We start from the raw sequence: 26427 nt of genomic DNA, 5'->3' as shown, positions 1-26427 counted from the left end.
ATTCCACGGAAACGTCACTGTTACATAATTTGATCTTTGAATAAGACACTAATATAATTGATTGAAGAGACAATCATGGTTCTAAGCTTGGTCGGATAATACATACTCTGCAATTGACTAATCCTTTGCTAAATCTCTGCTGTCTATAATCTTCCAAGTACTAATGGAGCACTAGGTAGCTCTGTCAAATCCACCCAGGCAGCAGAAGAGATCTGCACAGAAAACTTGAGGCTGTTTCAAACACCATGAAAAACAAAACCGGTTTTTCTTTCAGCTTTTCTACTCAGCACCAGAAAGCTCTATACACCGGAAATGTTGCAAGGGAGTTAACTGATCTGTTCAGAAAAGGTATGGAGAAACTTTTCCTTAAATGACTTGTATGGAATTAAGCAAGCTGAAGACTCCTATTATGATACCCACGAGTCATTCAAATGAGCCTCACACAATGCCAGAAGACACTTTCCATGTCAAAATTGCTGTAGCCATGAGGTAAGTGAGCATATCGAATATCTTGGGCACTAACTACAAAGGTGGAGACAGACACACATGCTGAAGTAACAAAGACAGTTTGGAAATGCTGCAGCACTGTCAAATTGTTGTTATAAGAGATTGCAAAAAGACTAGCTAAAAAAATGTTGTAATGCTACTTAGATACTAAGATATGAATGCTTTATATATGGTTATATAAACTATACAAATATTAGCTACTTACGCAGTGGCATATGTAAAAATGTAAAAATAACAGATGGGACAGGAAGACTGAAGTCTTCTCCCTCTGAGCATTTTAATTATTCCTTAATATTAATAGGCATACCTATATTTCTGTTGTAATGACTTTGTACTGCATGCTAAATATTTAGAAACTGCTAAGATGAAGTACACAAGCTTTCATTACTTATACTGTAAAACATTCAGGTGATAACAAAAAGATTTGTATGAACATTGCCAGGTCTTGTATTATTTACAATCCTTTGTTACTCATATTTGGTGTTAATGTTCAGGTTATGATGTATAGGTTATGTTAGCACACGTGCGCTGTTCTAGTGTATTCAAGTTATTACTAAACAGTAATCCATAAGTCTGATCTTAGAAGAGCAAAATAAAATCAAGGATCTCTTAGATTTGGGACGTACAACTGCAAACAGCTATTGGAGGCAAAAATTTAGTTTTCACCTACCTAGTTGTATGATATGTAAGGAATCTGCAGTCTGAAAATTTGTGATGTATTCAGAAAATTAATATATCAAACCACAGAAATTAAATTAACCAAAGAATTACAACCCCAGGTCTTCACTACAACTTTAAACATCTGTATAGAAAGTATTAAGAAGCTTAAGAAAGCAAAGTACTACTAGAAGGCTGGAAGTACAGTTAACATCATTAAACCTGCATGCATCCTGACTTCTGATAGCTTTGTCAGGAGTATTGGAAAGGCAGTACTTGATGTCAGCTGTTAATTGAAATAAGTAAAATTATGGAGAAAAATCATATAGAAGAGAACAAGGACACATGCAGAATAAGAGCAGAGCTTATGTAACAATGGAATAGTTAAAAATAGGGAAAAAACCCATCCCAGGTACTCAATAACCTGTCCCTGAGATGTAAGCCTGCAGCACAGTTGAAAGGGGTGGAAGTAGTACTCCCCACCACTTATCTTGGTTATAGCCTCAAGCTCTAGGTAGAAAACACCAGTAGTAATTGGACTAATAAGATTAACATACCATTAGTATGTTAATGTCCTATTAGCACACTGAAATACCCACTTATAGGTTAGAGGGACCCCTGCTAACAAAAAGCCCCCTCCTCTCTGAGCCTGAATAGTGAAAATTTTAAGCACTGTCACTTTAAATGAAAGCGAAGAACTGATCATATATTCAAATGACAGAAAATAATAAGAGATAAGATAATTTTACATGTGTCTGAGTATAAAAGTAACCCTTATATTTCAGGAAGCTGAACTAGCTTTGTGGAATAGCATCTGACTCCCTTTGCTGCACAGAATTGGTAATTAAACCAAACACCTCAATTCTCCATCAACTTATCGCACACAGAGGGGTGGAACCCACTGTTTTGGACAACGTGCTGACTAGGAAAAGATCCGGAAAGAAGAGGGAAGTTTATTGACTCCCAACTTTTCCGAACCTTCTGACTGCAGTAGTCCATAACAATATTCAGTTTTACTTAAATGCAGAAACATTTTGATAAAACTCAGTCTTGCCTCAGTCAGTTTTGTTAGCAGCATCAGTATTACTGTGATTTCTCATGTGACATTTTGGTACTTCTTTGGGTCCTCCACTTAACATTTTCTTAACCCCAGATTTTCCCCTTTGTAGACCTAAGAAACAGTTCTCACAGAAACTTCCCGACAGTACTGTACAAAGCCAGTCCTGTGCAGTCTGAAAAAAACATTTGACGCAGCTCTGGTCCATCTTTTGTCTCTTTGGGCAAACCCAAGTAATTCTACTCAAAATAGGTTCTCTGCCACTCTCCCTGTACACAGAGAAGCCAAGCTCACACAATAAGCACAGATTACTCCCAAGTGCTGCTTTTAACTATGTGGTTCATTAAATCTCCGGATATCTAGGGGGAATAAGACTGACTCACAGTTAGCTTCCTCCAACTTTATTTGAGAACAGAAATTCCAAGCTGCTAGTACATCCATTGTTAGTGAAGGACGGTTTTCAGGGAAAACAAAAGGTCTAAAACATACCTTCATCCACTATTTCCTGCTGGGGAGTTACCATCCACTCCCTTTCTGGCTCTGCATTTTTTTCAGGAAGAATGAACACCAAGTTTTATTGGAAAGAACACTGTGCAATCTTCCTAACTGGGAACACATGAGTGAACAAACACAATTTAGAATTAAGCTGTTAAGAAAAATATCTGTGTCGACATCAGGAACTCATGTTTCTCAGCTGTATCCAAAAAGATAACAGCAAGAAACTATCTCAGAGTACAGCTAAAAGATCCTTTGCTTATTCCCTATATTTCCCTTCTCTGCTAACCTGAGGATCTCTCACATTAATTATTGAAAAGGTTAAAAACTGTGGCAATGCACCAAAAGGCCTGGAGTACTTGTACCATACCAAGCCATACTGGCTAGAAGGAACTAGAACTCGATGAAAACTCTCAGCTTTTCTTTATCTGTGTCAAAGTCCTCTAGACTTTGTCATGCTGCCTCAGCTGAAGCAGAGGGCAAAAGCAAGTTTCAGTCATGGGGCAGTGATTTCAATCTGGCTAAAATTCTACAGATGGCTTTTGCAAAAGCAGTTATAAAGTTTGCATCTTTTCATTCACCCCGTAAAAAAAGTAGACTCAGGTTACAGTGGATGGTTTGAAAAATACCACACATTTCCTGGAATGGGGAAAGAATGACAGGAGCTTTTTTTATACGTGAAACAAACATTTATGAGATCAAAGCAAAAGCTTCCTTTTTGTTCTAATCCTTGGCAGATTGAAACAGTCATACTCCCTTAATTAGATGTAAAAACAGATGACAGAAGCATGATCACATCTTCAGTCACTTCAGACACTACTACAAAAGAGACAACCATTGCCTAACTAGCCACAAACTGTTTTCCACCTTTGGAAGGATGAAAAATTCTATTTTTTTTTTGTCTCTCAACAAAAGTCTCTGTGACACCTGCAGACCAAAGAATTCTCTCATGAGGAGCACAAAGAAGCAAAGGTCTCTTCCTACATACTTAATCTCAGGTGACATGTATAAATATGACAGACAATTGCTAACTTCCAAAACATGTATGTGTTTTGTTTGGGCCATATAGCTAAGAAATAGCTTGAGTAATAATCAATGCATATGTAAAGATTAATCTGTAGAAACAATCATGATGCAAAGGAACATCAAAGATCAGATTAAGGGCATGAGGGTTTCTCCTTTCACAGCTTCCTTCACACAGTTTCACAGACTGCTATTGCTTTTTGCCCCTTCTGGGGGGTTGTCACTTGGCTAAACAGTCCATATGTTCTGGGAGATTCTCGGAACCAGCTTATACCAAGTTGTGCTAAGGAGGATAGAGACACCAGCAGTCAAATCCTCTGGCTATTAAGCAAGCTGTATAATGAAGCAGATATTAAAATTGAGAGAGGAAACCAGACTACATACAGCCTTGCTGCTAACAGTGACTTGATTTACGTTTTTTCTCCAAAACAAAATAAAAAAAACCAACAAACCCAAAAGATTAAACAAAATTCTTAAGGGGGCAAAGCAAATAACAATTTTTTGTTTGAGCAAATCCATGAACCCTTGGTATAAATGAAGCTGAACATTGTTGAGTCCAGGTTCAGTTTATCAGTATAATGCAGGCTGATGTTAAAGAATTGGTTTGACAGAGTAATGACAGCAAAACACTCTTGGGAAAAGTGTTTTAGAGCCTCCCTGAGGAAAAATCCAAAGTGGCCCAAAATATCTGCTCCCATGCTTAGCTTAATAAAAGCATACCCACACATAACTAGACATGCTAAATCTGACATTTCATTAGTATATAGACCACATCCAAGATAAACTGCGTACCTTTAAGAAAGAAAAATTTCTGAAAAGTGGTCCTGGATTGCTGGTGCAAAACAGAATCGAAGACAACAGCATGGAAAGGGAGAAGGCACTGGTAAAAATCAGGACAAAAGGGGATTTATGTTTATCCTTGTACACACTTTACTGACCCTACTATTGTATCACAAAACATTTTTGTCTGTCATTTTCATATGTTTGAACATATAGTACTAATAAGTGTATTTTTCATCCTTGATTAGGAACCATAGTTTTCTGAGGTTCCAGTAATCAGATGCAGAGTGACAATGCTGACCTAAATTCAGGAAGAACTGGGTAGCTTATGTTTCCTAAAAACAAAGCCTGCAGCTGATGAATACACACCAGGGTAGATGCTGCACAAGATACCAGACCAGAGCTCCCACAGATCACTAGGTTTGGATCGTAAACATCCTAAAAATATTCACAACTGCCAGGGCCACTTAATGCTGCACAGAAAGGAATTGCCTCAGTCTGCATTCTCCTTTGAAACAGAAATCTACAGTATTCTCTAGCAACATGAACTTTTAAGTCTTTTTGAAAGATGATTGCTTTTTGAAAGAAAACAAAACCCAGCTATAACAAAATAGCTAAACCTGTTAATTCTTCGGTTGTTTTTAAGTTGTCAAATGACTCGGAGTGGTTTTTGCCACCACATGAAGTGGTTTAATTCTCATACTGCGGTCAGTACCTGTGTTAGTTATACAACATTTGAGTAAAAAACAATATCAGCCCTCTACTGGTAAATGCAGGCTTCATTTGGTTAAAAAAGAACAAAGTTGCAGTCAGTTCTAAATTACACTTCACCTATTCAGGAAAAAAATTAATTACTTTCTGAAGAGGGACAGGGATAACCCTAGTACTGTAAAAGAAGCTCCAAGGGCTCTAGGAACACACTTTAAAAGCACACTTTACAAGGGAGCAGACATAAGTATCTAATACAGTGCTGTTCTTTAGACAAAAAGGATAGGTTCAGATAACTGGTGAAAGCATCCGATGACTGAACAGCTCTACTTTGACAAAAGCATCTGGGAAAAAAATCTGTGTGGAAATTAAACCTGTGTACTTCTCTGGGAATTTCCAGACAACTTGGAATGCTTGGTCATGGCACCGGAACTAAACCTTTAACTGTGAAGGATGACATTCACTTGTATGCCTATGTCAAAACTCAGTGTGCCATACAAAACCACTCATACTCACTTTGGTGCTGCAACCTTTGTATGTAGCCATCTGCAAACATTCCTCGCTATGCAAAGATCCATATATAAGAAGAAAGGCCTATAACCTATGGCCTATATCCTTATGGCCATAAATGTTTGTTTTACACATTGATTTTCTCATTTCTGACAAGTCTTCTAAAGTTCACAGGCCTCATGCAGCTCACATCAAGGACCAACTGTCAGATTTAATAAATTAATTTTTCCTCAGTAATTTTCATACCTGTTTGAAAAAAAAAAAACAAAAAAAAAACCCCAAACCAACACACCAAAACCCCAACAAAAAAACCTAGCCAACCAACCAAAAAAACAAACAAAAAAACCCAACCCACCACACCAAAACCAACAGACTTGAAAATCACTGACCTCAACAAACTATAGCTGTTCTTCCAGGTCAGTGCTTTCTTTCCCCTGACACTAGAATTACTGGTTCCAAGGATGCTACAACAGGATAAAACTGATGCAGCCAAGGCATAACAAAAGTTACACTGTCCTTGGTAATGTAAATACTGTTATTTCAGCAATTAAAACAGAACAGTCTTGTAACAAGAGATTTCCTTTATCCTACAAGGAAGTTCTGGAGACAGACAATGTTGGTAATTGTTTAAACACACTCAAATGCTAGCATCTAAATTTAAATTAAATGAAGCTCTGAAGTAGCCCTGGAATATTAGGTCATTCCCAGATGGGGATGGCTATGATCCAGGAACTTTCTGATGCTTTTAAGCATCTACGTTTTATAAAGGTACAAGACATCTCATTTTGTGAACCATGTCACTGCCTAAACATTATTTTAACCATCAACAAAGATTTCCTGGTTGTCCTTACGAGACACTGAACCAGGAAAGGGGGGATTAAGCAATCAAAAAAGTACCAGACTTTTTTTAAAGTATCGATGCTTCATTCTGAAGAGCCCTGTTAAGATTACAGTTCACGATAAGTATTGAGAGGATCCAACCCCACTGTATATTTCCCAATACTCATCTTTACTATCACAAAGCCCCATTGTAGAGGCACTGAGCACAACAGCACTTTCTGATACTGTGATACAGGACAACACAGAACGCAATTAGATGCAGTTTCTCCAATCCTCAGTAACTTCCTTTTGCACAAGGAAGAAGACTCACTAACACTACTTGAATGCAATGTTTAGGGCATAACAAGGTGTTTGCATATAACAGTCTGGAAGTAATTATAACAGTAAACTCACCTCAGAGTCACATACATCCAGAAGCTTCCTCAGAAGCCTGATGAAACAAGCTATAAACACTAGGTTAATACAAGGGTAAATCTTACGGACCATGTCTACAGGGCTTACTAAATGCAGAGAATTTTCAAGCCTCTTCAAGCAGTCTGATGATCTATCAATGAACATCAATTTACACAGGAAAATTCTCATGTTTTCCAGTACCTGATCCCTAACATGCAGACTTCATGGATTCTGACAAGGGTGATTCTTCTGAAGGGCTCACAGATGGATCATTAGACTATGAACACTTCAGAAACAACAAAGCAGTTTTATCTGTCATAGCACATTTTTATTTTCTCTGAACCACAGTCCTAAACCTTTAGAACAAAAAAAAAAAAAAAAAAAAAAAAAAAAAAAAAGCAGGGCAAAATAAAGGGTAAGCAATTTTAATTTGTTTCAAACTATCCCACCTTGATAATTATATCCAAAGGTGGAAACAAAGCCGGCCTTTGGTGGCCTCTGCTGGAGCACAGCTCTGGGCCTGAGAGCTTTCAAACGCTGTCCTAGCGGTTGGGTTCCATGCCAGTTCATAAATCAAAGCTAGGGAGCAGATTATTCAGATATTCCATGAACAACTATTAGAAAGCAACGTTGGAGCTCTGAAGGTTTTCAGACAACCAAAATGAAAAACGAAGTATATGACTCTTACACAAGTATACTCGGACAGCATGTGCTGTTTCATCTCGTAAAAATACTCTGAGAAAACAGGCTTCAAGAAGGGGGAAAGTAAGGGCAGAGCTGTCTAATAAAGCAAGCGCGTGCCACTGGCAGATCAACCTTGACACTCCTCGATGCAGATCTAATGTACCTGGGCTCCAGCACGGCAAACAAGGCCGGTGCCAAGGCACTTCCACAGGGCAATCAAGCACTCGGCTTCTGGGACTGCCTGTTCCTTTGTTTCACGGTTCCCTGTTAACTTGAAACTTCCCCTGACCCAGTTAGCCAAAGCCCAAGGCACGGCTGGAATCCACTCGGGATGTGCCAACATAAAGATTTCAGGAATTTTGTGTATAACAAAGGCAGCCCAAACCCCCGCCGTCGGGGGTGTGCGCCTGCCGGGGCACCCGCCCCTCCTAAGGGGAAAAAACAGGGTAAACAAAACCCCTGATTCATCGGTGACATCTCTCCCGCTTCCCACGTTAGTATCGCACTCTCCCAGAAAGTCCTTAGCACGGAAAAAGTCACCGAGAGCCGCTTAATCCAGTTAGGGAAAAGCCGATCCCCGACCCCAGCCCCGCTGTTTGAGCTCCCCAAATGCTCGAAGGAAGCGGGGCCGGGCCGGGGGGGTCCCGCGGCGGGATGGAGCCCCCTCTCAGCTCCCGCGGACAAAGGGGCGAAAGTGCGCCCGAGGAACGAAGGGGTGAGAGGAGAAGGAGGACGGAGGGAGGGGGAAGAAAACCACAAAGCACACAAAGGAGGGAGAAGTCACGCAGCTTTTCTCCACAGCGCGGCCCCTGGAAGGGGAGCGGAGTGCGCCGGAGCGCCGCACCTGCCCGAGCGGAGGGGAGCGGAGGGGAGCGGCGGGAAGGCGCGGAGCCCGGGGTAGCCCATCCCGCCCCCCGCGGGGCTACTTGCCTGCTCGCAGTGGTAGCCCCCGAGTGGCGGCGGTCCCGGGAGGCGGCCGAACGCTCCCTACTCTGTCCTCAGCCCTGCCCCGCCGCCCCGGAGCGGGCTGCGACGGCGGCGCCGAGTCAGACTGCGGGACCGAGGGTGGCTACGGCTCCGCTGTAGCCTCTCCCGCCGAGTCGGGGCGATTTCCTGCCAGGGCGGGGGCGGTGCGGCCGGGCTGGGGCGGACTCCCGCCGCAGGTGCCGGCCTCGCCCCCAGGTGGGGAGGTGGCGAGAGGAGGGGCGGTGGCAGCCGGACGGGACAGGGGGCAAGGGGCAGTCAGCTCCCCCCCCCGCTGCTGGAGCCGATCCACCTGCGGCCCCCTCCACAAAGCCCCCTTCACCCTTCACCCTCCAACCCCCAGCCCCCAATGCCCCGGGCCAGGGGTGACTTCGCCCGGCTCCCCCGGCCGACGCTGCTCACACACAGGCGGCGCTGGGCGGGGGAACAGGAAATACCGGTTGCATCCCGGTGCTCCGCGCCGCTGAGTCACCGCGGAGGAGCCGCCCCGGCCGCCGCGGCCCCCAGCCTTTCTCAGTCCTTACCGCCCTTCGGAGGGGGCCCCTGCTCCGGCTCCGCCCCCGTCCCCGGCTTTGCCCCCGCGGTGGGGCCGATCGGCAGCAGGGGGTCCCGAGGCCGGTGTTGGGGAGGGGCTGGAGGAACCCTGTATCTGCCGCTGCTCCGGGATGCACCGTCACCGAGCCCCGCGGTTGTGTGTTTTTTTTTTTTTTTTCCCCCGTTTACATCAAGGATTTGTTAAGAACCTGGGATCACTGCCCGTCTAAACTCTTTTAACTGCGAGACCGCTGATAAAGCTTTTAAAACCACGGCACATCGTTCCACATACGCTTCTCAATCTGCTTTTTTTTCCTGCCTTTTATCACAGCAGAGCTACGGCCAACTTCCCACCGCTTAATTGGTGTGCTCTGGCAGCTGTGAGGAGCTGGGTGTTCACATCATCACTCATAGCTGAAACATCCAAGATAAGCAGAAGGCAGACCAGCCCCATTTCCAGGCCAGAATATGCAGTGTCACTCTCCAAGTTGTACCCACGCTGTTCCCGAAACCCAATTTACCAAAGGGGAACTGCACTTCAGTCTGGCATTCCACAAGTATCAGCTTTCTGACATCACTGATGTCCTGCAGCCCCAGTGAGAAAGGCAAGGCCAACAGCCCTGACAGGATTCTTCGGAGTCGTGTTTCTTCCACATTGTAAAGCACTAAATGTCACCAGGAATTCCTTATCTGCTCTCTTGGGTATTTAAGACCAATGCAAGCCCCTCTAAAATTAAACCCCATACTCACCCAGTATCAGGTCTTTGAAACAATATCTACTTACAAGTTTTCTGGTTTGCTGTTAACTGCTGGTGAGAAAGGACATGCTGATTTTTCAACAGATGCTAAATATTCTAGATTCCCAGGGTGTTTTTAATTAAGATTGGTTTCTTCCTTGTTAGGTGCAGACTATGTTTGTGCAGCATGCCACGTACAGAAATTAAGATAAAAAAGGCAAACGCTGTTCATCACGAAGGTGTTGGACTTTGGAAGGAGGCACCGAAAGAGCCTATTACATTGACTGCAAATACGAAACTGCATTCAGACACAATGAAAAAAACTGCTTGTATTCATAGTTAATAATTAACATGCGTGTGCATGCAGCAGTCTTCAAGTGACTCTTGTGGTGTAAAAGCCGCAAGAGCAAAACTGAGAAAAAAACCCCAGACTTACTCACTAATGTGACACTTTCTGTCAGCCATACACAGGCACAGGCATCAGTATGTAACACAATGTCACATCCAGGGAGACTCATAGCACGAGGAGTGGAAATTCAGTCCTACTTCCAGGTATGTGTCAGATTATTTGGTTTACACTGTGCTGGGTGTCTGTTTCCTTAATGAATGTTTAAAAACGTCATCTGTTAGCTCTAGATCCAAATGTTCTCATTTTCCTGAACCTACTTTTGTTAATAGTGGCCTTATGAGGCTTGGTAAACAGTTATAAAATGCTGCAGAGATGCTATACTGTTGAAATATTTAATGTATTGCTATTTTATTTGTTTTTTTAGTAGAACAGCTGAGACCTTTGATGGCCACAAGAACCTACATCTGGAAACTAGCAATGCTTACAAAATTACTCACTGTAGTACTGATCACTTAGTGTAATTACCATGACACAAACAAATTTTAAACCAATCCAGCAAATTGGAGAGGGCAGTAACAACACTATGTGGCTTTCTTTAAACATCTATTGTGTCCTTATCTAGACTTGTTTGGTTTTCCATAACTTGAACTCCGTAAGAGTAACCATTTAAAGAAACTTTCCTATGTGTCAGAGCTCTCCTTATTCTTCCCCCAGTGAAACAGTTTCTGCTGTTATCTCCTTTGACACAGTTCAGGATTCTTGTATTTGTTCTGTGACTGTCGACAGTACAATTTACATAAAAGACAGCTGAGGACAGAAGGGAATGTAACACTGAATAACTTTTTCTTACCTTTAAACAGGAGTTAAAAAAAAAAAAACCAAAACTCAGCAGCAAAATGGACTAGAACATGTTTGATTGGTTACAATTATAAATAGTGGTGTGCAGTTAATTTAAAATACCATCCCCTGAAGGGCCACAACATGATGCAGCCTGCCTGCCCCTAGTCTCTCTGTGCCCTGCCAATGACATCAGCCGTTGGGCAAAGTTAATCTCTTCCTGATAGCCCTTTTCTTTTTGCCCCTCCCATGCTTTCTTTTCTATTTAGAATGCTCTTCCAGGTATTTTGGCAAGCCTCTGCCTTCCTTCCTAGGACTCCCACACATTCTAGAGCTGGTTAGTACAATCACTGAGTTCAACCATTAACCAGAAGCTAAAAATAATTAAACACAAACCTCACTGTGAATCCCCTGTCCCTCACTCCATTACCACTTCTTCAGGACAGGACTTCACTGCATTTAATGAAGAGGCTAAAAGACTTAGGGAATATAAGGAAATAAGGCTTGAAAAATTTATCACATGGGATCAGTCTTGCAGGGAAAAGGTAGTATTTCATAAGAATTATCAAAAATGGAAAGGAAAACGAACTGACAAAAACCATAGGAGCATTTAGGCACGTTATTCCTGTCAAAAACATGTAGTATCTTCTGACAACAAATACAGACTGTGAGCACTTGCTGTAAGCTTAACTTCATGAATCTGTACTTCCAAATAACTCACTGGCACATAGGTAATAAAGAATTCTGGCAAGGTTAGACATACCAGGGCTTTCACATTGCAGCCAGAAGCAGAAAAATACAGTCATTACCTGCAGAAAGTGATCAGCTACTGGAGAAAACTGATACACCTTAAAAAACCCAACACAACCACATTCTCTGCTGACTATCCAGCACAGCTACAAATGTCAATACTCCTCTTTAAGAAGTACTTTGTTTCCTTCACTGAAGACGAAGCGCCTGTCTTCTGCTGCCAGTAATGCAACTTACTAACTGCCCCCAGTGTCTACCATAGTGTTCCTTTGGCTATTTGTTTTCAGAGAGATGGACAAAGAAACTACTTGGTGTGATGCCATGTGTGTAAGCACGGTGCGATCTGCGTAATCAGACAAGTTATGGGAAGTAAAAAAGGCTATGGATGATTTGTTTGAAAGTCTGGCACTGATATCAGAGCTCATCCTGTGACTCCTCTGTGCTAGCATGATGGCTGGCAACACAGTCCTTGCCCTTGCTTGCAACTGGATGAAAATATTAGAGCTAAAAAATGAGTCATTTCCCGTGATTCATTTTGCACACCAATATAAACCTCATCCTAACTTGCTGACCTTTGTTAGATTAAATCCACTTGTTACTTGGCTACCTAAAACCAGGAAACTGTTTGCAAAAATAGCAGTAGCATTATGGATGAAGGGCAAGGCATGTCAAAGTCCACCCTGAACCAAAACTTTCCAGTACTTTAAGAACCACAAAGAATTCAAAACAACATACCTGTTCACAGTCTTGAGCTTTATCTTCATAGCCTGAAATCAGATCTTTACATAGTGAATTAAGAATTCTACGTGCAACTTTATTCAGGTATAAATATTTGCACGAGATGTAAGGTAATGAAGAGTCTTCAAATATGAATGAGATGCATGCTAGCAAACATGTTGCATGCAAATTATTTAAGAAAATAATTTTTGGAAAAGTAAATCAGGAAAATAATTATATAAGCTATACTTGATCAGGATGAGGATATCCAAATATCAAGTCATTAACTTCTATACATACATGTTTAAATAGTTCTTTGGACTATTACGAGATTGAGCCGAACAATACCATTTGCCATATGCCATAAATTGTTTACATTGTTCTATGTTCAAAATGGTAACCTGATGTTAGCTTTCCTTTTCAAAAAAACAAACCAAAACAAAAATCAACAAAAAACCCCACAGAGCTTATACTCTTGTACTCATGGGAGCTGGCAGTTATTGTATTTATCTCATCCAAAATAGTTAAAATTTCAGAGTTGGCAATTTCAAAATTTATCATTTTGAAATTTTGATTAAAAAGCATGCTACCAGTGTGCACAATTAACCAACAACTCCTTCCAGTAAAATATTACTATCCATTTAATGGTAGGGAAATAGTAGGTAACAACGTTCATACTAGAGGTAATCCTGGGCAACAGTGCTATACAGCTATTGTTTTTCAATGACAAAATCAATTGCATCTGCAAAAATTCTAGTTAGCCAATCATGCCAAACTAACCACAAGCATCAGAGAAACCAAGAAGAAAAGCAGTTTGCATTGAACAACTTTTCATATGCTGATAGAACAATTTGTATGAGCATGGTGTAACCATTTCCTCAGGAGTAAGTCAACAACTTTGTGCATTTATTTTAGAGGCAGTTAAAAACCAATGGTGGTAACAATAAAACAGTTCAAAAGTGTTCTTCTTCCAGTTCATGGCTCGAAAGTTTTTGGTTTAAGATCTGGATTTTATTTCATTCTAATTTTTTGACAGAGTGAAAAAATAACTTTATCAGCCTAAGTATCACACTAAATTCAAAAAAGCAAAAAGGCTAAAGCTTGTGTATCAACATAGTACTAAGGGAAGCCTTACTATGTCATGGTGAAAAAATATAATCTAAGCCCACTTACTTAAGACATGCATCAGAACCAACAGTGCAAATTTTGCTGCCATCTTGATTTTGCTCAGTTAAACCAACATTTTAAAAAAATCAATAAATTATGTAGCTTCACTCTCTGAAGAAAACATCTAAAAATCCACAGTAATAGAATGAAGTGTTTGCAGAGATACTGCACGGCTTAAACATCTCATACAAGCATCTGCAGTTTCCTACGATGATTATGACCAGAGTAATTTAGAGGTCACCTCAAAATATCCTAATGTGAAAGACCTACAATTTAGAATCTGGAGAAAGCAAGTTCTGCAATACTGAGAGGAGAATTCTTATTAACACTGCGTTAAACAAGAAAAGTTTCCATCTGCCAGAGTAATTTTGTTAGTAGCATGTTTGATTCAACTTTGATGTGTTATTCACTCACTATAGCCACAGATTTTAAACAATGTAGTCCCAGTACCACAACTTAAGTCAGTTTGACTTGCATTCACTTCTTTTTTGGGTGAATGTCTCACTAACAGTATTTCAGCACTTGTGCACTCCAGGTGGCTTAGTCCAAACAAGACTACAGCAGTAAAAATTCATGACTCACTTCTGCAGTAGCAAAGTAAGAAATGCAAGGACGGGAAGGAAGACTTTAACAACCTGTACTACATGGACACAGATTCAAGCGGTGGCACCCAAAGAAACTGAGCAGAAACCCAAAGACTGAGCACTATAGAAAAATGTGGTTTTCTTTTCTGTTGCACAACATAGTGAAGTCAAGAAAAACAACAGAATTAAGCTCAGGTACTTCAGAAACGAAGGAAAGACGTGGCTTGTGGTTAAAGTCATTAAAATTCCATGAGGTAGAATATCATCAAGTATCTTCTTTCCCAGAATATATTAAGCAGGACAAATCCAATTTCGTTTTTAAAGCTGTTGAGAATTCTTTTGATAGTAGTTCATGAAGGGATACTCTGTCATGAGAATACACCCAGTTCCGTCCAGTCCAGTCGTACCGCTTGGGTCCACTAGAAAAAACCAGACAAACCACACGCTGTAACTGCAGGAGCTACTAGAAGCCCGTACCTATAATGTATCTCACACAGTGCCCAGGAAAAGGAAACAGAGCCTGGAGAAGGGCTGGTGGACAGTCTGGGGAAATGGAGCAGAAAAGGCCAGAAGTGCCAGGACAGTCTGAAAGGTGACAATATACATTAGCCAGTTTCAGAGGACACAAAGACCTTCCCTTCTTGGGTTTTTTGTCAATCATTTCCCCAATTTCTTCCCTTACCTCCTTCTTCTCTCACCCATGTAACTCTCTTGCACACAAGAATTAGGAGGGTTATTTGTGTATCACTGAATGAATGCTATGATTAGTTTTTGTAGCAGTTACCTGCAGGTATTCTAAGCACAGCAGCAGACAACCACTCTCACTTTGGTTTTAGATGCAACAAAATAATTTACCAGCTGGAAGCAAATACATTGGCATGTGGGGAACTTAGATGTAAAATGCTTTAAAATTTAAAATTTTCCTCTGTCCAGTTGTTGGCTTGATTTTTCAAGCCTACATTCAAGAATCAAGAAAGCAATCTGAACCATTCCACACCCTTCTATCCATCTGATTCTCCACATGTGAAATGGGAGAATGACTGAAAGGTGCTCACTGCTGTTAACTGGAGAAACTAAGTGAAGGGAATGAAATGTTCATCTGGGATAAACACATAAACCTTCAGTCTTATCCCTGAACTCACAGGACAAAATGACTTGGAACTCAGACAACTCATGCACAAGGTCTGCTAGAAAACAGACTGTTCTAAATATACGCAGGAACAATCTGCAGGTTGTCCATAAACATTTCTCTGAATCTTGAATATTCTGAGTTCCCTGCAGCAGTCAAACGAAGAACTTTTAACTACTAACCAAACTTTGGGAAGTCATAAATGAAAAGACAGATCCAAGTCACTTTCACTGAAATATCATTTCCTGTGTGTGAGCTGGTAACTGTTTGGAGTCAAGATTATGTGCTCCAATTACTTTAGTATGCATTTCTCCCTTCCTTCATAGTGCAAGCATACGTCTATACTGTCCTGCAGCTAAAGAGTGACAGAATGGGATGCAGCCATTCATGAAAACCAGGCTAAGACAGACCATTTAATCAACAAGGACCAAGAAATGTGTAAATTATTTGAACTGTTTTTAAATGTTTCTTAGTAACCATCAGTAATACGGTTAGCACCTGCTAGCTTACACCTCCATAGTTACCTGGATCTCCAAAATGCTGTACTGTCATTTTACAAATTTCAATTAATAACTTAATCAAGGATCTTGTGAATTCTACAAAATGCCTATGAAGTTAAATATAAACTAAATATATTTGTCATTGAAGGGCTGCATATATTTTTAAAAAGAGAGAAGAATTAAAATACAGCATCACTGTATCACTAAGAGATGCAGTGTAAGATTGTAAAGCTTTTCAGAGGAGATACATGAAACTGCTGCTGGCAAGCTGCAACTATTACCCCACCCTTTTTTCAAAAGTTATCAGCTAAGTAAAGCTTTACAAACATAAGGTTAAATACACTTTGGTGTAAAGATGCGCTACAGCAAACACAAGGTCAAAGAATTCAAGAAAATGTATCTCTCTCACATCTTAAGAATTTGTCTCCTTCAGGATATGTTCTCAAAATCTCAATATTCCACATTTATGTAGAATTTCACATTTATAACACTAAATACAAGTAATCAGTGGAAGTAACTTTTGCTTCTTTCCTTTCCTAGTATATTGCACTTAAGAAGTATGTCATTCCAGATCACAGAGTCTTTTCTGGAGCTGCTTTTCACAACTTCGGAAGTGAGGGAACATGTAGCATTGTACTTCAGGAAGTAACAGTTTACCATAATACCAGTTAAGCAAGCACAAACTTAATCACTGTAGTTGAATCATTTTTCATAAAAAATTATGAAAAATACCATTAGAGAATTCTAATGGTATTAAAAAAAAACCACAAACCAGTATATTCAATTAAAAGAAACAGAAACAACCAAACAAAATGCAAACAAAACTAGTTTAATATTTTTTCATTATTCCATGCTCTGGAGCATGTCTGTCATAGCTTAGCTGCAGTTGGCTCCAAATAGACAGGAGTTCCCTGAACATTGTCTCTCATAAACAGATGAAACCTTTGTGTCAGTGACACAAAAGTCCTATAGACCTCTTAAGGAGAATCAAGGCCTAGAAATTATGCTTGTTGCAAATCTATGGAATGAATAAAATCTAACACACAGCCTTTATGAGTCTAAATAAAAAAATTTGCTAGCTTGCCAGGCCTGTGCCTTAGCAAGTCATGTACATGTTAAATACATTATATAATTAATAAAAGGATACTGGGAAAAGAGAAGAGTTAGTAAAGAAAAACTACTAATCTAGTATGCTGTGCACTGGCCAGTACGCAAGTACACTAAAATAAAAATATTCTTTATGTAAATTTTAAGCCTATTAAAATAATTTATCTTAAAATATTACTCCATTATGCTTTTTTATTTCCCCAAGAAAATCCCTACTACAGAATTCTATTACTGCAAAAACATTCCCTGTTTTGCAATCAATACATTCTTTCTGAACAATGCTCAAGAGGTACGCCTGCGTAGCTACTGGGAATGCTCATACATTCCATAGAGCTGGTTTCTTCACCAGTAACACTGACCAACTCCCCTAGTTCTTTCCCTGGGACAGTGGCAGAGAATACAAATTTTCGGGGGCGGCAGCTACAACGTTTTCCCACATGTCTGGCTGCCATCCCTGCTCAAACCAACCAGAAAACCTGGAATGGATCAAAGCACAGCATTAGAGAAGGCAGAGGGAACAGCTGGCCCAAAGCTCCTGTACTGTGCAGATGCTTGACAAAAACAACGAGCACATAAACATACAAAGCAGGAAATCCCACAAGCTTAAAGGGGAAGGAGCCACCCTGTTCAAATACAAAGAGAGGTTTAGATCATAACATCATCATCACTCTTTTTTCCAGCAGAAGCTTTGGTTGTTTGGTTGGCTGTTTTTTTTTTTTCACTCATCACTGTTTATTTTTAATCTGAATAGGCTATACACCTATAGGCAATGGCTTTGTACAAGAACAGGGTATGAAAATTCCGTGTTACACATTTCCAGGATTAATTTAGGCATGTTGATACACTGCACTGTTCCTCAGACCACTGTTTATAAATTATTATTGAACATACAGATTATATCATGTTTTGAGAATATACTGAGGAAAAGGGCCACATACGAAAAGGATATTACATAGTCCATTCCAGGCTGTAAAGCAGGGGAAGTACATTTCCACCCAGTCTGCAGACATTACGTAACTTACACACAACTTACCTTGTGGGTGAGGACAGCCAAATCTGCCGGTTTGGTGTTTGCTTATTGATTACATATGTTCCCATGTCTCCACCCAATTTAACTGTTAGAACTCCACTCTTAAAACACAAAGAAAGTAAGAAATTAAGAATCTGCATCCTGTTACTTGAAAAGAATTGTTATCATTTGCAGTAGATAAACAGAAACTTATACATCTCCATCATATTCCCAACCATTTTGCAAATAACAGCTTGGAATACTGACAGTTAAGTACAAAAAAACTTGAGTCAATACACAGGTTAATTTGCATATCTTCGAGTCTGATCCAGAATTTTAACTTTCTGATCAGAGTTTGGTTTAGTGTGTTTGCACCATTCACAATGGCACTCCTTAAATAATACTCTTGAGCTTTGGCTTACCATCTTCCAAGGGCTACTCGTTCATTTTGATTAATTTGAAACTCTTAACAATTTCTCAGTGAATAAACACAATCAGTTCTCAAATAATTCAGATCAAGTGCCTGGATCCTGAATCACACCTCAAAAATGCTCGAATTCTAAACTCCATTCTGTGTAGTTTGTTTTAGTTACGCCAGCTTTAGATCATTATCCTAGTGAGCATTTATTCTTTCTTTCTGAGTCACATTTCTTACAGACAACATGATTCAAATTTCGCTGATGTTTTCACAAGTGCATTTGAGAAGCAAATACAACTCTGACAAAAACATTTCTGTCCTAACCTTACAAGACAACACTACCAGGACAAGAGATAACCTACAGATGATCTGAATTACGATAATTAAAAAGAGTGTCCCTATAGAATATAGTTTGATGATTCAGGTAATGGGTTAAACCTATTTCATTCACAGTTTCTTAAATAACCTCACAGCCTACAGCATGATAAAGCTCCAAGAGCACATTGGTAATTAGGCCTGAAGAGCAATATAAAGGTTTCACTATTCATCTAAGTGCTGTTTAGTGCCACATTAAGTATTCAGGATGATGTTGTCCTGCATGCTACAATAACACTCCGAGTAAATAGGTTTTCCAAAGAGTTGGAAAAAACCCTATTGCTTACATTGTGTGTCAGCTGTTGAACAGTTTGTTGCCCTGTCACTGCAATTAAATAAAGGTTAATTTTCAATGCTGTGTTTAAAAATTTTTCCCATGTGTTTTGCAATACTTCTGAAATACTAGAAAATACAAACTGAGTTTTTAAGAACTTAAAATGCAAGATATTTCCTCCATATTTTAAGGAATACTACTGTGCATGCAGAAATCAAGGCCCTAACAATTCACAGGCTCAGGAGACATTTTTTTCACGTTCGCCACCTTGTGGCTTGTTATAGCACCAGCTTTGTTTGGGAGTAACTTGGGTAAACTTGGCGTTAATTTAACCTTTTAACAGACATGACAACATACTATTACGTTACTACATGGTCTGTTAAAAGCTATTGTGGATATAAAAATAATTCTTTTGAGCCTCACAGACAATCAATGTCAAACACAACCCACTCTACAGTGGCTGGAGATTAAATTCTGACATAAGATGATTCATTACCTTCACATAATGAAGTGTTTGAGAATACTAAAGAGGTAAATTATAGTCTCTTTGCCAATTTTGTCCTAAACTCTTTAAATCAGGCTAACAGGCACTGATATGCTAAAACATATCGATGAGTAACAATTAAACAATCTTCCCTTTTTACCAGAAAAAAAAAATTGCTATAGCACCCATTACATACTTAAAGCAACAAATAGTATCTGCTAAGACCAACAACAGAATCTTACTAAGAGTATGCTACTTTTATCCTAGTTCTAAGAAAGAGAGTGAACATTATGATTTAGACATGAGCAAGTTCGAAAACTACAGGATTTGGGGTTCAGGTTTTTGTTTGTTTTTTGTTTTGTTTTGGATTCTTTTGCACAGTGCCAACTCAACCCATGGGCTTCCATGTCCCTAGGCATAAAACCTTAACTGACGGTGGAAGCAGACAGCAATCTCCTTGTCATAAGACTTGAAGAGGGAGAAGCAGTTATTTGACCTCAAAGAAAAAAAATGCAGTAGAGAAAGGCTTTTGTTGCAGATGGCAGCATAGGGAGAAACTGCATTCTCATCCTCGCTGGGGCAGAGGGTCTGTAACAGACAAACTACTTCACAATTGTATACAAAACTAATAAATGCCCTATACAAATAGAATGGGCATTTTTAATCCGAGTCAGTCACTCGTGCAAAAGAATTTTAGGGGCTGAGCTATCAAGAGGCCCCAGTTGCAGGCTAGTGGCCCCTCAGTGTATCCTGTTCCTGCAGCCTTCTCCCCATGTATGCTCTGGGGTCTGCAAACACCTATGCAAGCACTGCATCCTCTTTTTGCTTATCTTCAACACAGGATGAGTCATCAGAAAAATGAATGCACTCTACCTGCTCAAGAGAAATGCTGCTTCTCGGTATTCAGGACAATCAAAGAAACTGCTCCACCAACCACTTTTATCTGATGTGCATTTACTATGCCATGTAGGCCAGTTCTGGTATTCACTGGGAGGGAAGGGACTGCTGATGTCAGAGGTCTAGGTATGTTTATAAAAGATTATAGACCACTGTGAAATGAGAAACAGTTTTCTGTCTCCTCTTGTGGTCATTTATTCTTCTATATTATGCCTTTCCGTATACACTAAACATTTAAAATCATCCTACCATACAACGGCGTGTGTTACTTTTTAGCAGAATAATAGCTCCAATCAGCACAAAGAGGAACATTTTACCAAAAGATCTGCAAAAACTCATTGTATTTTAAGTGTTGGCACTAGGGTGACTAATTTGAAATTCACATTCAAATAATAATGATAAAAAAAATCTATCACAGTGATAAAAGAATGCTTAAAACATACCCCTAAGGAGACATCATAATCTTCTGGGGTAAAAGGCTTGTCTGTTAGGTCCTCAAAGAAATCTGCCAAGGAGTCCAGTGTTTCTTCAGCCAGTTTTTCATAAGTGGTCTCATCTAAAGAGCTACATATGACATACAATCCCATAATTAGGAGGAAAAACAGGGAAGATGGTAAGCAATTGGTATTGGTATTTTCCCAATAACAAAAACATACCAAAACCATGATCTTGGAGGAAACCATAACCACTAAATGATCATATAAAGATATTATTAATTTTTCTTAAGGTAATGCACGTAACAATTCAGCTTATAGATGGAGGTAAAATTTTGAAGTTTTGCTAGCAGAGATTGCTAACTGAGGAATACATACTTCCTTCCTTAGATATACTGATCTGATATTTAAAGTGTGCTTATGAATACACAAAATTACACTCTTCAGACATTCTCAAAGCACCCCTGTAGCCATTGCCTAAGGCTTACAGCCTTATGAGACTGTTTTTGTTATCCTGTTTAAATAATTAGAAGTTAGTGAGAATAAAGTCTAAATAAGCTTAATTAACCAAATTAATTAAATCACGTACATTTTTCCATCCATATCAATGGCAACTTTCAACCAAGTGTATAGGTGGACACCTCTAGGAAATAATTAAAATTTACCTTGGGTCATTCAGAGTTCCTGCATTTCTTAAATTCATGAAGTGAACAGTCTTGCTCTTTACCTCTGACGCATATTGTAATTGCTGTTGAAAGCAAGTAAAATGGAATTAAAAGTTAAAACATGAATATTATAAATCACATATTTGTGACATAAATTAAATAGATCCTTCGAGAGCTTTCCATCCCTCCCAAGTAAAATACTCATAATCTGTATCGCAGAGTTATTATGGGAAGAATTATGCAGGTTTAGTCTTTGGATGATTGAGGCAATCGATAATAACCTTTCCTTCTACAAAGTAATGGAAAAAAAAGTTGTATTCAAAGAATAGGGAAAAGAAGAACTGTCTTTTCTATTGTTCTGACACAGGCCTACTAACCAACTTCAGACAACTGGGTTAGGCCAAAGATTTTCACAAGTATCTACTATTCGGATGCTTCATTATCAACAACCTGTGTCCCTGTGTTAGAAGAAACTAATATATTCAACTGAAATAAATAGAAGCCCTGGATGTCCTTCACTTGCAAAAGCTAAGAGCTAACATCACACTTCACATTCCAGATCTCCCCTGTAAAACAAGCTGCCTCACTTCTGATTTATCTTCTGTTTAAAGTCAGCTTTAAAAAACAAATCAAAATTACAGGAAAGCTGTTTCAACATGCTCACAGTGTAAGACAAGGAAGCAAAATGAACAATGCCTTTGAGGGGAAGCAATAAATGAATATGGATAAAGCTGATCCCCTAGTGTAACATACCAGTAGAAGCACTTATGCTGTCCAACAAGAAGGCAAGACAGCATGCTTGCCATTTTCTTTTTAACCTGGGCTATGAAGTTATATAACTTTAGATGAAGAGTAAGACAGCAGGGAGCTGAAAAGCACATGACATTTTAAAAGGAACTAAACCCCTCTTCTACGCACACACCAGAACAGAATACAAAACCATCTCTCTCTGCATGGTCTGATATTGATCCTCAGGCATTACAGACAAACCGGTTAGTCCAAAGCCATGAAACAGAGGTAAAGGCCAGAGAACAGTAAATGCCTTGTATCATCACAAAGGTTGTCAAAATACACACTGATGCCTACATAGTTTTGACTACACCCTTCATAATTTCTTTAATGCAGACTTGGGCTATAAAGAGAAAAGAGCATAAACATCTCCAAGTTCTGGCGGGACCCAGAAGCTGTAGCTCCATTACCGTGCTCATTCTCCATTTATGGTTCGAGGCCGCCAACACAGATCCAGCACACAGCTGGTGTCACCCCTCAAGGCACCCAACCCAGTGCCAAGGGTGACCAGCACGCACCCCCCGCGACAGAAAACCGCAAGCAAGCAGCTCTACGAGCACAGCGAGGACGCTGCGCACGCCTCCATGCTGCCCTTCCTACAGGGCTGCGAACTACCGAGGCCCCCGGCACAACAATTCTGAGATTTTGGGCTCCCCACAAGCGAAGGGCCGAGGCGGGCCCTGCAGAGTACGGCTGCCCCCGCCGCGCCCGCTCCGGCCGCAGCCTCAGTGCCGTCCGTACGGGGGCGGGGCAGCAAGGCGGCCTTGCCCCGACCCAACAGGGGGGACGCGCTCCGCTGTCGAGCGAGGGTGCCCGGCGGCACCTCGCGGTCGACAGCCAGCCGGGAGCCGGGCGAGAGGCCCGCCGCCGGACGAGGGAACCTCTCCGGCCGCCCTTCCCTCACCGCCCCCCGGGGTCTGTCCGCAAGGGGAACTCGGCCCGAGCCTGCCCATCCCGCTCCCGGGTAGCGGCGGCGCCACCGCTTCGCCTCCGGTCTCCAGCCGGCGTAGGCCGCGCCTCGCCGCCCGACAGCCTCATGCTCACCGTCCCGCTGCGGCCGGCGGCGGCTGCCGCCGCCAGCGGGGCGCACCCAGGGCCTCCGTTCCACAGCCCCGCCGCCGCCGCCCACTGCACGGCGCGCACCGCACCGCCCGCTCCCGGCCTCCACATGCCGCCGCAGCTCGCTACGGAAGCGGGCGGGGCGGAGTCAGCCCGCGGCCGTGGCGGCGGAGACAGAGAGCAGGCCCGGTCGCTACCGCCCTCCGCCGGCGCAGCGGAGACCAGCACCGCGCCGGACAGTCCTGGGGCTCCCGCCGCCTCGAAGGAGCGGGGTGGCTGCTGGGGTGACCCGGCCCATCCAGAGTGTCAGGGCGGGAGCAGAGGGCCGGTACTGGGGTCGGGCAGGGCGCGGGGCAGCTCCGCCACAGTTCTCTCGTATCGTCCGGCGGGGCGGGTCGCTCCCGGCCTTGGCGGGTTGGGGTGTTTGGGGACACCACAAACCCAGGGGGCGGGCTGCAGGACCCCGGCGCCCGGCTCTTGTCGAAGCGTAGCCGCGATGGCGGCCCCGTGGCGGCGAGGGGCTGCAGCATCGGAGGGCTTCCCTGGGGGAGAACGATAGGGTGTCTGGGGTTTCTTTTTTTGATTTAGTATTTTCGGGGGGTTTTTTTGCTTGTTTTGGTTTTGTGTGTTTTTTCTCTAGTCCCTTCGTCCAGGCCGCGGGATTTTCCCCATCAGCCCAGCAGAGGGGGGGGCTGGACTGTCCTTCTTCCAGCACGAACACCGTGCAGCAGGGCTGTGCTAGAGGGAAGGACAGGTGCTGGGTCCTGGCGTACCCGTTCAGACTCTTGGGCGTACTCAGGAGATCTCGGATCTGGCTGGCATCATACAGGACAAGTGGCTGTGATGCTCAGTTGGTACCACGAAGTGTGCCTGTTCTGCACCTTCACCTCAGCCACTGTTCTCAGACCCGGGAATATTGTTCAGGGCTGAATCTCTGCGGGTACCTGTTCCGGCAAAGCAGTCTTGCCAGGTAGGTTTGTAAGGATCTGGAGTCTGGAAAGGCTGAAATGACAAGCAACGCTACCCACCTACTTTCTCTGCTTAATAAAAGCCCAGGCAGGGCAAAAGAAATGTGGAATTTATTTCTGCCTTACAAGGACTAGTGATTGTACTTACAGGCAGTTCCTACACACCACAGGTACTGACAGCAGCCCAGTTTCATCCTGACCTGCAAATCAAAATACTCTGAAATTGAAAGTGTGTTGTAATCACAAGCATCTCTTAAGCTGTGTGGTTATAATCCAGTTGCCGTAGTCGTGCTCTCCTACAGTTCCTGCTCTTTTCTCTGGCAGATTTTAAAATTACAGCACCCACAGCTTCTCCAGACCTGAGCAGGAATAGAGAAGGATTGCCCCTTTTTTGACAAATCAGACAAAAACCGCAAGACACACTGGCAGTACATGGAGGGAGCAATAGATGTAGGACCAGGGCTGGTTCAAACTTTACAGGAAGCCAACTGGACAGCAGATTCACACCTCAAAACTGGAGCAGCACCAAGTCATTCAAAAAAGCTGCTGAGATACCAGTTCCTGTAGCTGCACTGGTATAAGTAGCTAATATGGACCATTTCAGATGACAGCCACTGGTTTGTAGAGGAACTGTTTTGGCTTTGTGAATACCTGAGTCCATGGAAAGGTACAATATTACAGGCTACAGCATCACTCTCAGGGACTCATTCTAGGGCAGTATTTTCTGTGGCAGCTGGCATTCTGATCCATTGACTACTGTAGGTAAAACATTATCCTGAGCCATTGAGGATGGCTCCTCAAAAAAAAAAACCCACATAATTTATCAAACCTTAAATATATTTGATAGAACTTTTGATGATGTGCATCAAAAACAGTGAAGAGAAAGGAGTCTATGTAGGCGACTGGCCAAATACCAAGTTATTTAAATGCTGGTGTTATCATATTAATTACGTGTGAGGATGTTAAGAGTCTCAGCTAGACATCTTTTATTGTTACTTGAACTGAGAAAATAAAATAGGCTTACCAGATGAGAGATGGGACAGAAGAATTTATTCTGATGAAAAAGCTTAAAAAACCAAAACACAGGCAAATTTCATTTCACTCCGTCAAGTAAGCAGCTGCCATCTTGCAATGCTTTATAGAATCAGTCATCAGGTTTCTCACCAAAACCTGGATTATTTCTTTTTTTTTTTTTTCAAGCTGAAATTATTTTCTACCACACAAGGGTTCCCCAGGAGTCAGTACTCTGGGTCCAATCTTGTCCAACGTGTTCAGCAGTGACTTAGATGAAGGGACAGAATGTACCTCCAGCAAGTTTGCTGATAATACAAAACTGGAAGGAGTGGCTGACACACCAGAGGGCCATACTGCCATCCTGAGTGATCTGGACAGGCTGGAGAGTTGGGCAGAGAGGAACATTATAAAGTTCAGCAACAGCTAGTGCAGGGTACTACACCTAGGGAGGAATAACTCTATGCACCAATACAGATTGGTGGCTGACCTGCTGGAAAGCAGCTCTGTGGAAAAAAACCTGGGAGTTGGGTGGAAAACAGCGTGACCATGAGCCACCAATGTGGCTCCTTGTGGTGAAGAAGGCCAATGGCATCCTGGGGTGCATCAATAGTGTGGCAAGTAGGTTGAGGGAGGTTATCCTCACCTTCTACTCTTGCCCTGGTAAGGGTGCATCTTGATTATTGTGTCCAGTCCTGAGCCTCACGGTTCAAGAAGGACAGGGAACTGCTGGAGGGGGTACAGGAAAGGCCTACAAAGATGATTAGGGGACCAGAACATTTCTCCTATGAGGAAAGGCTGCTAGTTCCTTGAAGACAGCCCACATTTGTATCACTTCTAGAAGAACCTGCTTACATTTTTGCAGCTATAATGATCTACATACTGAGATAAGGCCTGTAGGGAGAAATAATTTTTAGAAGACTGCAGAATACATTAGTAAAGTTAAAAACTCCTTTTTCATACCTTGCTGGGGAGGGAAAGCAGCTGGAAGAATT

At 41.8% G+C, this 26427-nt stretch overlaps 2 protein-coding genes and 1 long non-coding RNA gene across 6 annotated transcripts in view; 1 reads left to right on the top strand and 2 right to left on the bottom strand.

Moving 5' to 3' along the window:
• Positions 1-10095, bottom strand: part of TJP2 (tight junction protein 2) — a 62947-nt gene extending 52852 nt beyond the window's left edge. Inside the window, exon 1 of one of the 3 annotated variants that reach the window (XM_071731986.1) lies at positions 9957-10095. The gene's annotated coding sequence lies outside the window, so the exon portion shown is untranslated. Of the gene's footprint in view, positions 1-8580; positions 8883-9956 lie in introns of those variants that run through there. The other 2 variants (XM_071731983.1, XM_071731984.1) reach the window with 2 other exon arrangements.
• On the top strand, positions 54-24956 carry LOC139790331 (uncharacterized). 2 transcript variants are annotated; one of them, XR_011723458.1, is made up of 3 exons: positions 54-489; positions 10075-10461; positions 10683-10933. It is a non-coding gene; the product is annotated as an uncharacterized lncRNA (long non-coding RNA). The 2 variants fall into 2 exon arrangements; XR_011723457.1 differs by lacking the exon at positions 54-489 and adding an exon at positions 24942-24956 and having other exon boundaries at positions 10238-10461; positions 10683-12841.
• Positions 13180-23614, bottom strand: FXN (frataxin). Its single transcript, XM_071732021.1, has 5 exons — positions 23439-23614; positions 21606-21688; positions 20950-21070; positions 18083-18180; positions 13180-14732 (listed from the first exon to the last, which is right to left on the bottom strand). Exons 1-5 carry the CDS (start codon positions 23562-23564, stop codon positions 14579-14581), a joined length of 582 nt encoding a protein of 193 aa, XP_071588122.1. The 5' UTR covers positions 23565-23614; the 3' UTR covers positions 13180-14578.
• Positions 24957-26427: the final 1471 nt, after the last annotated feature.

This window comes from Heliangelus exortis, chromosome Z (genome assembly GCF_036169615.1).
Source record: "Heliangelus exortis chromosome Z, bHelExo1.hap1, whole genome shotgun sequence".
NCBI lineage: Eukaryota > Metazoa > Chordata > Aves > Apodiformes > Trochilidae > Heliangelus > Heliangelus exortis.
Note: the sequence above shows the minus strand (reverse complement) of the source record. Positions and strands in the feature narration are given on the sequence as shown.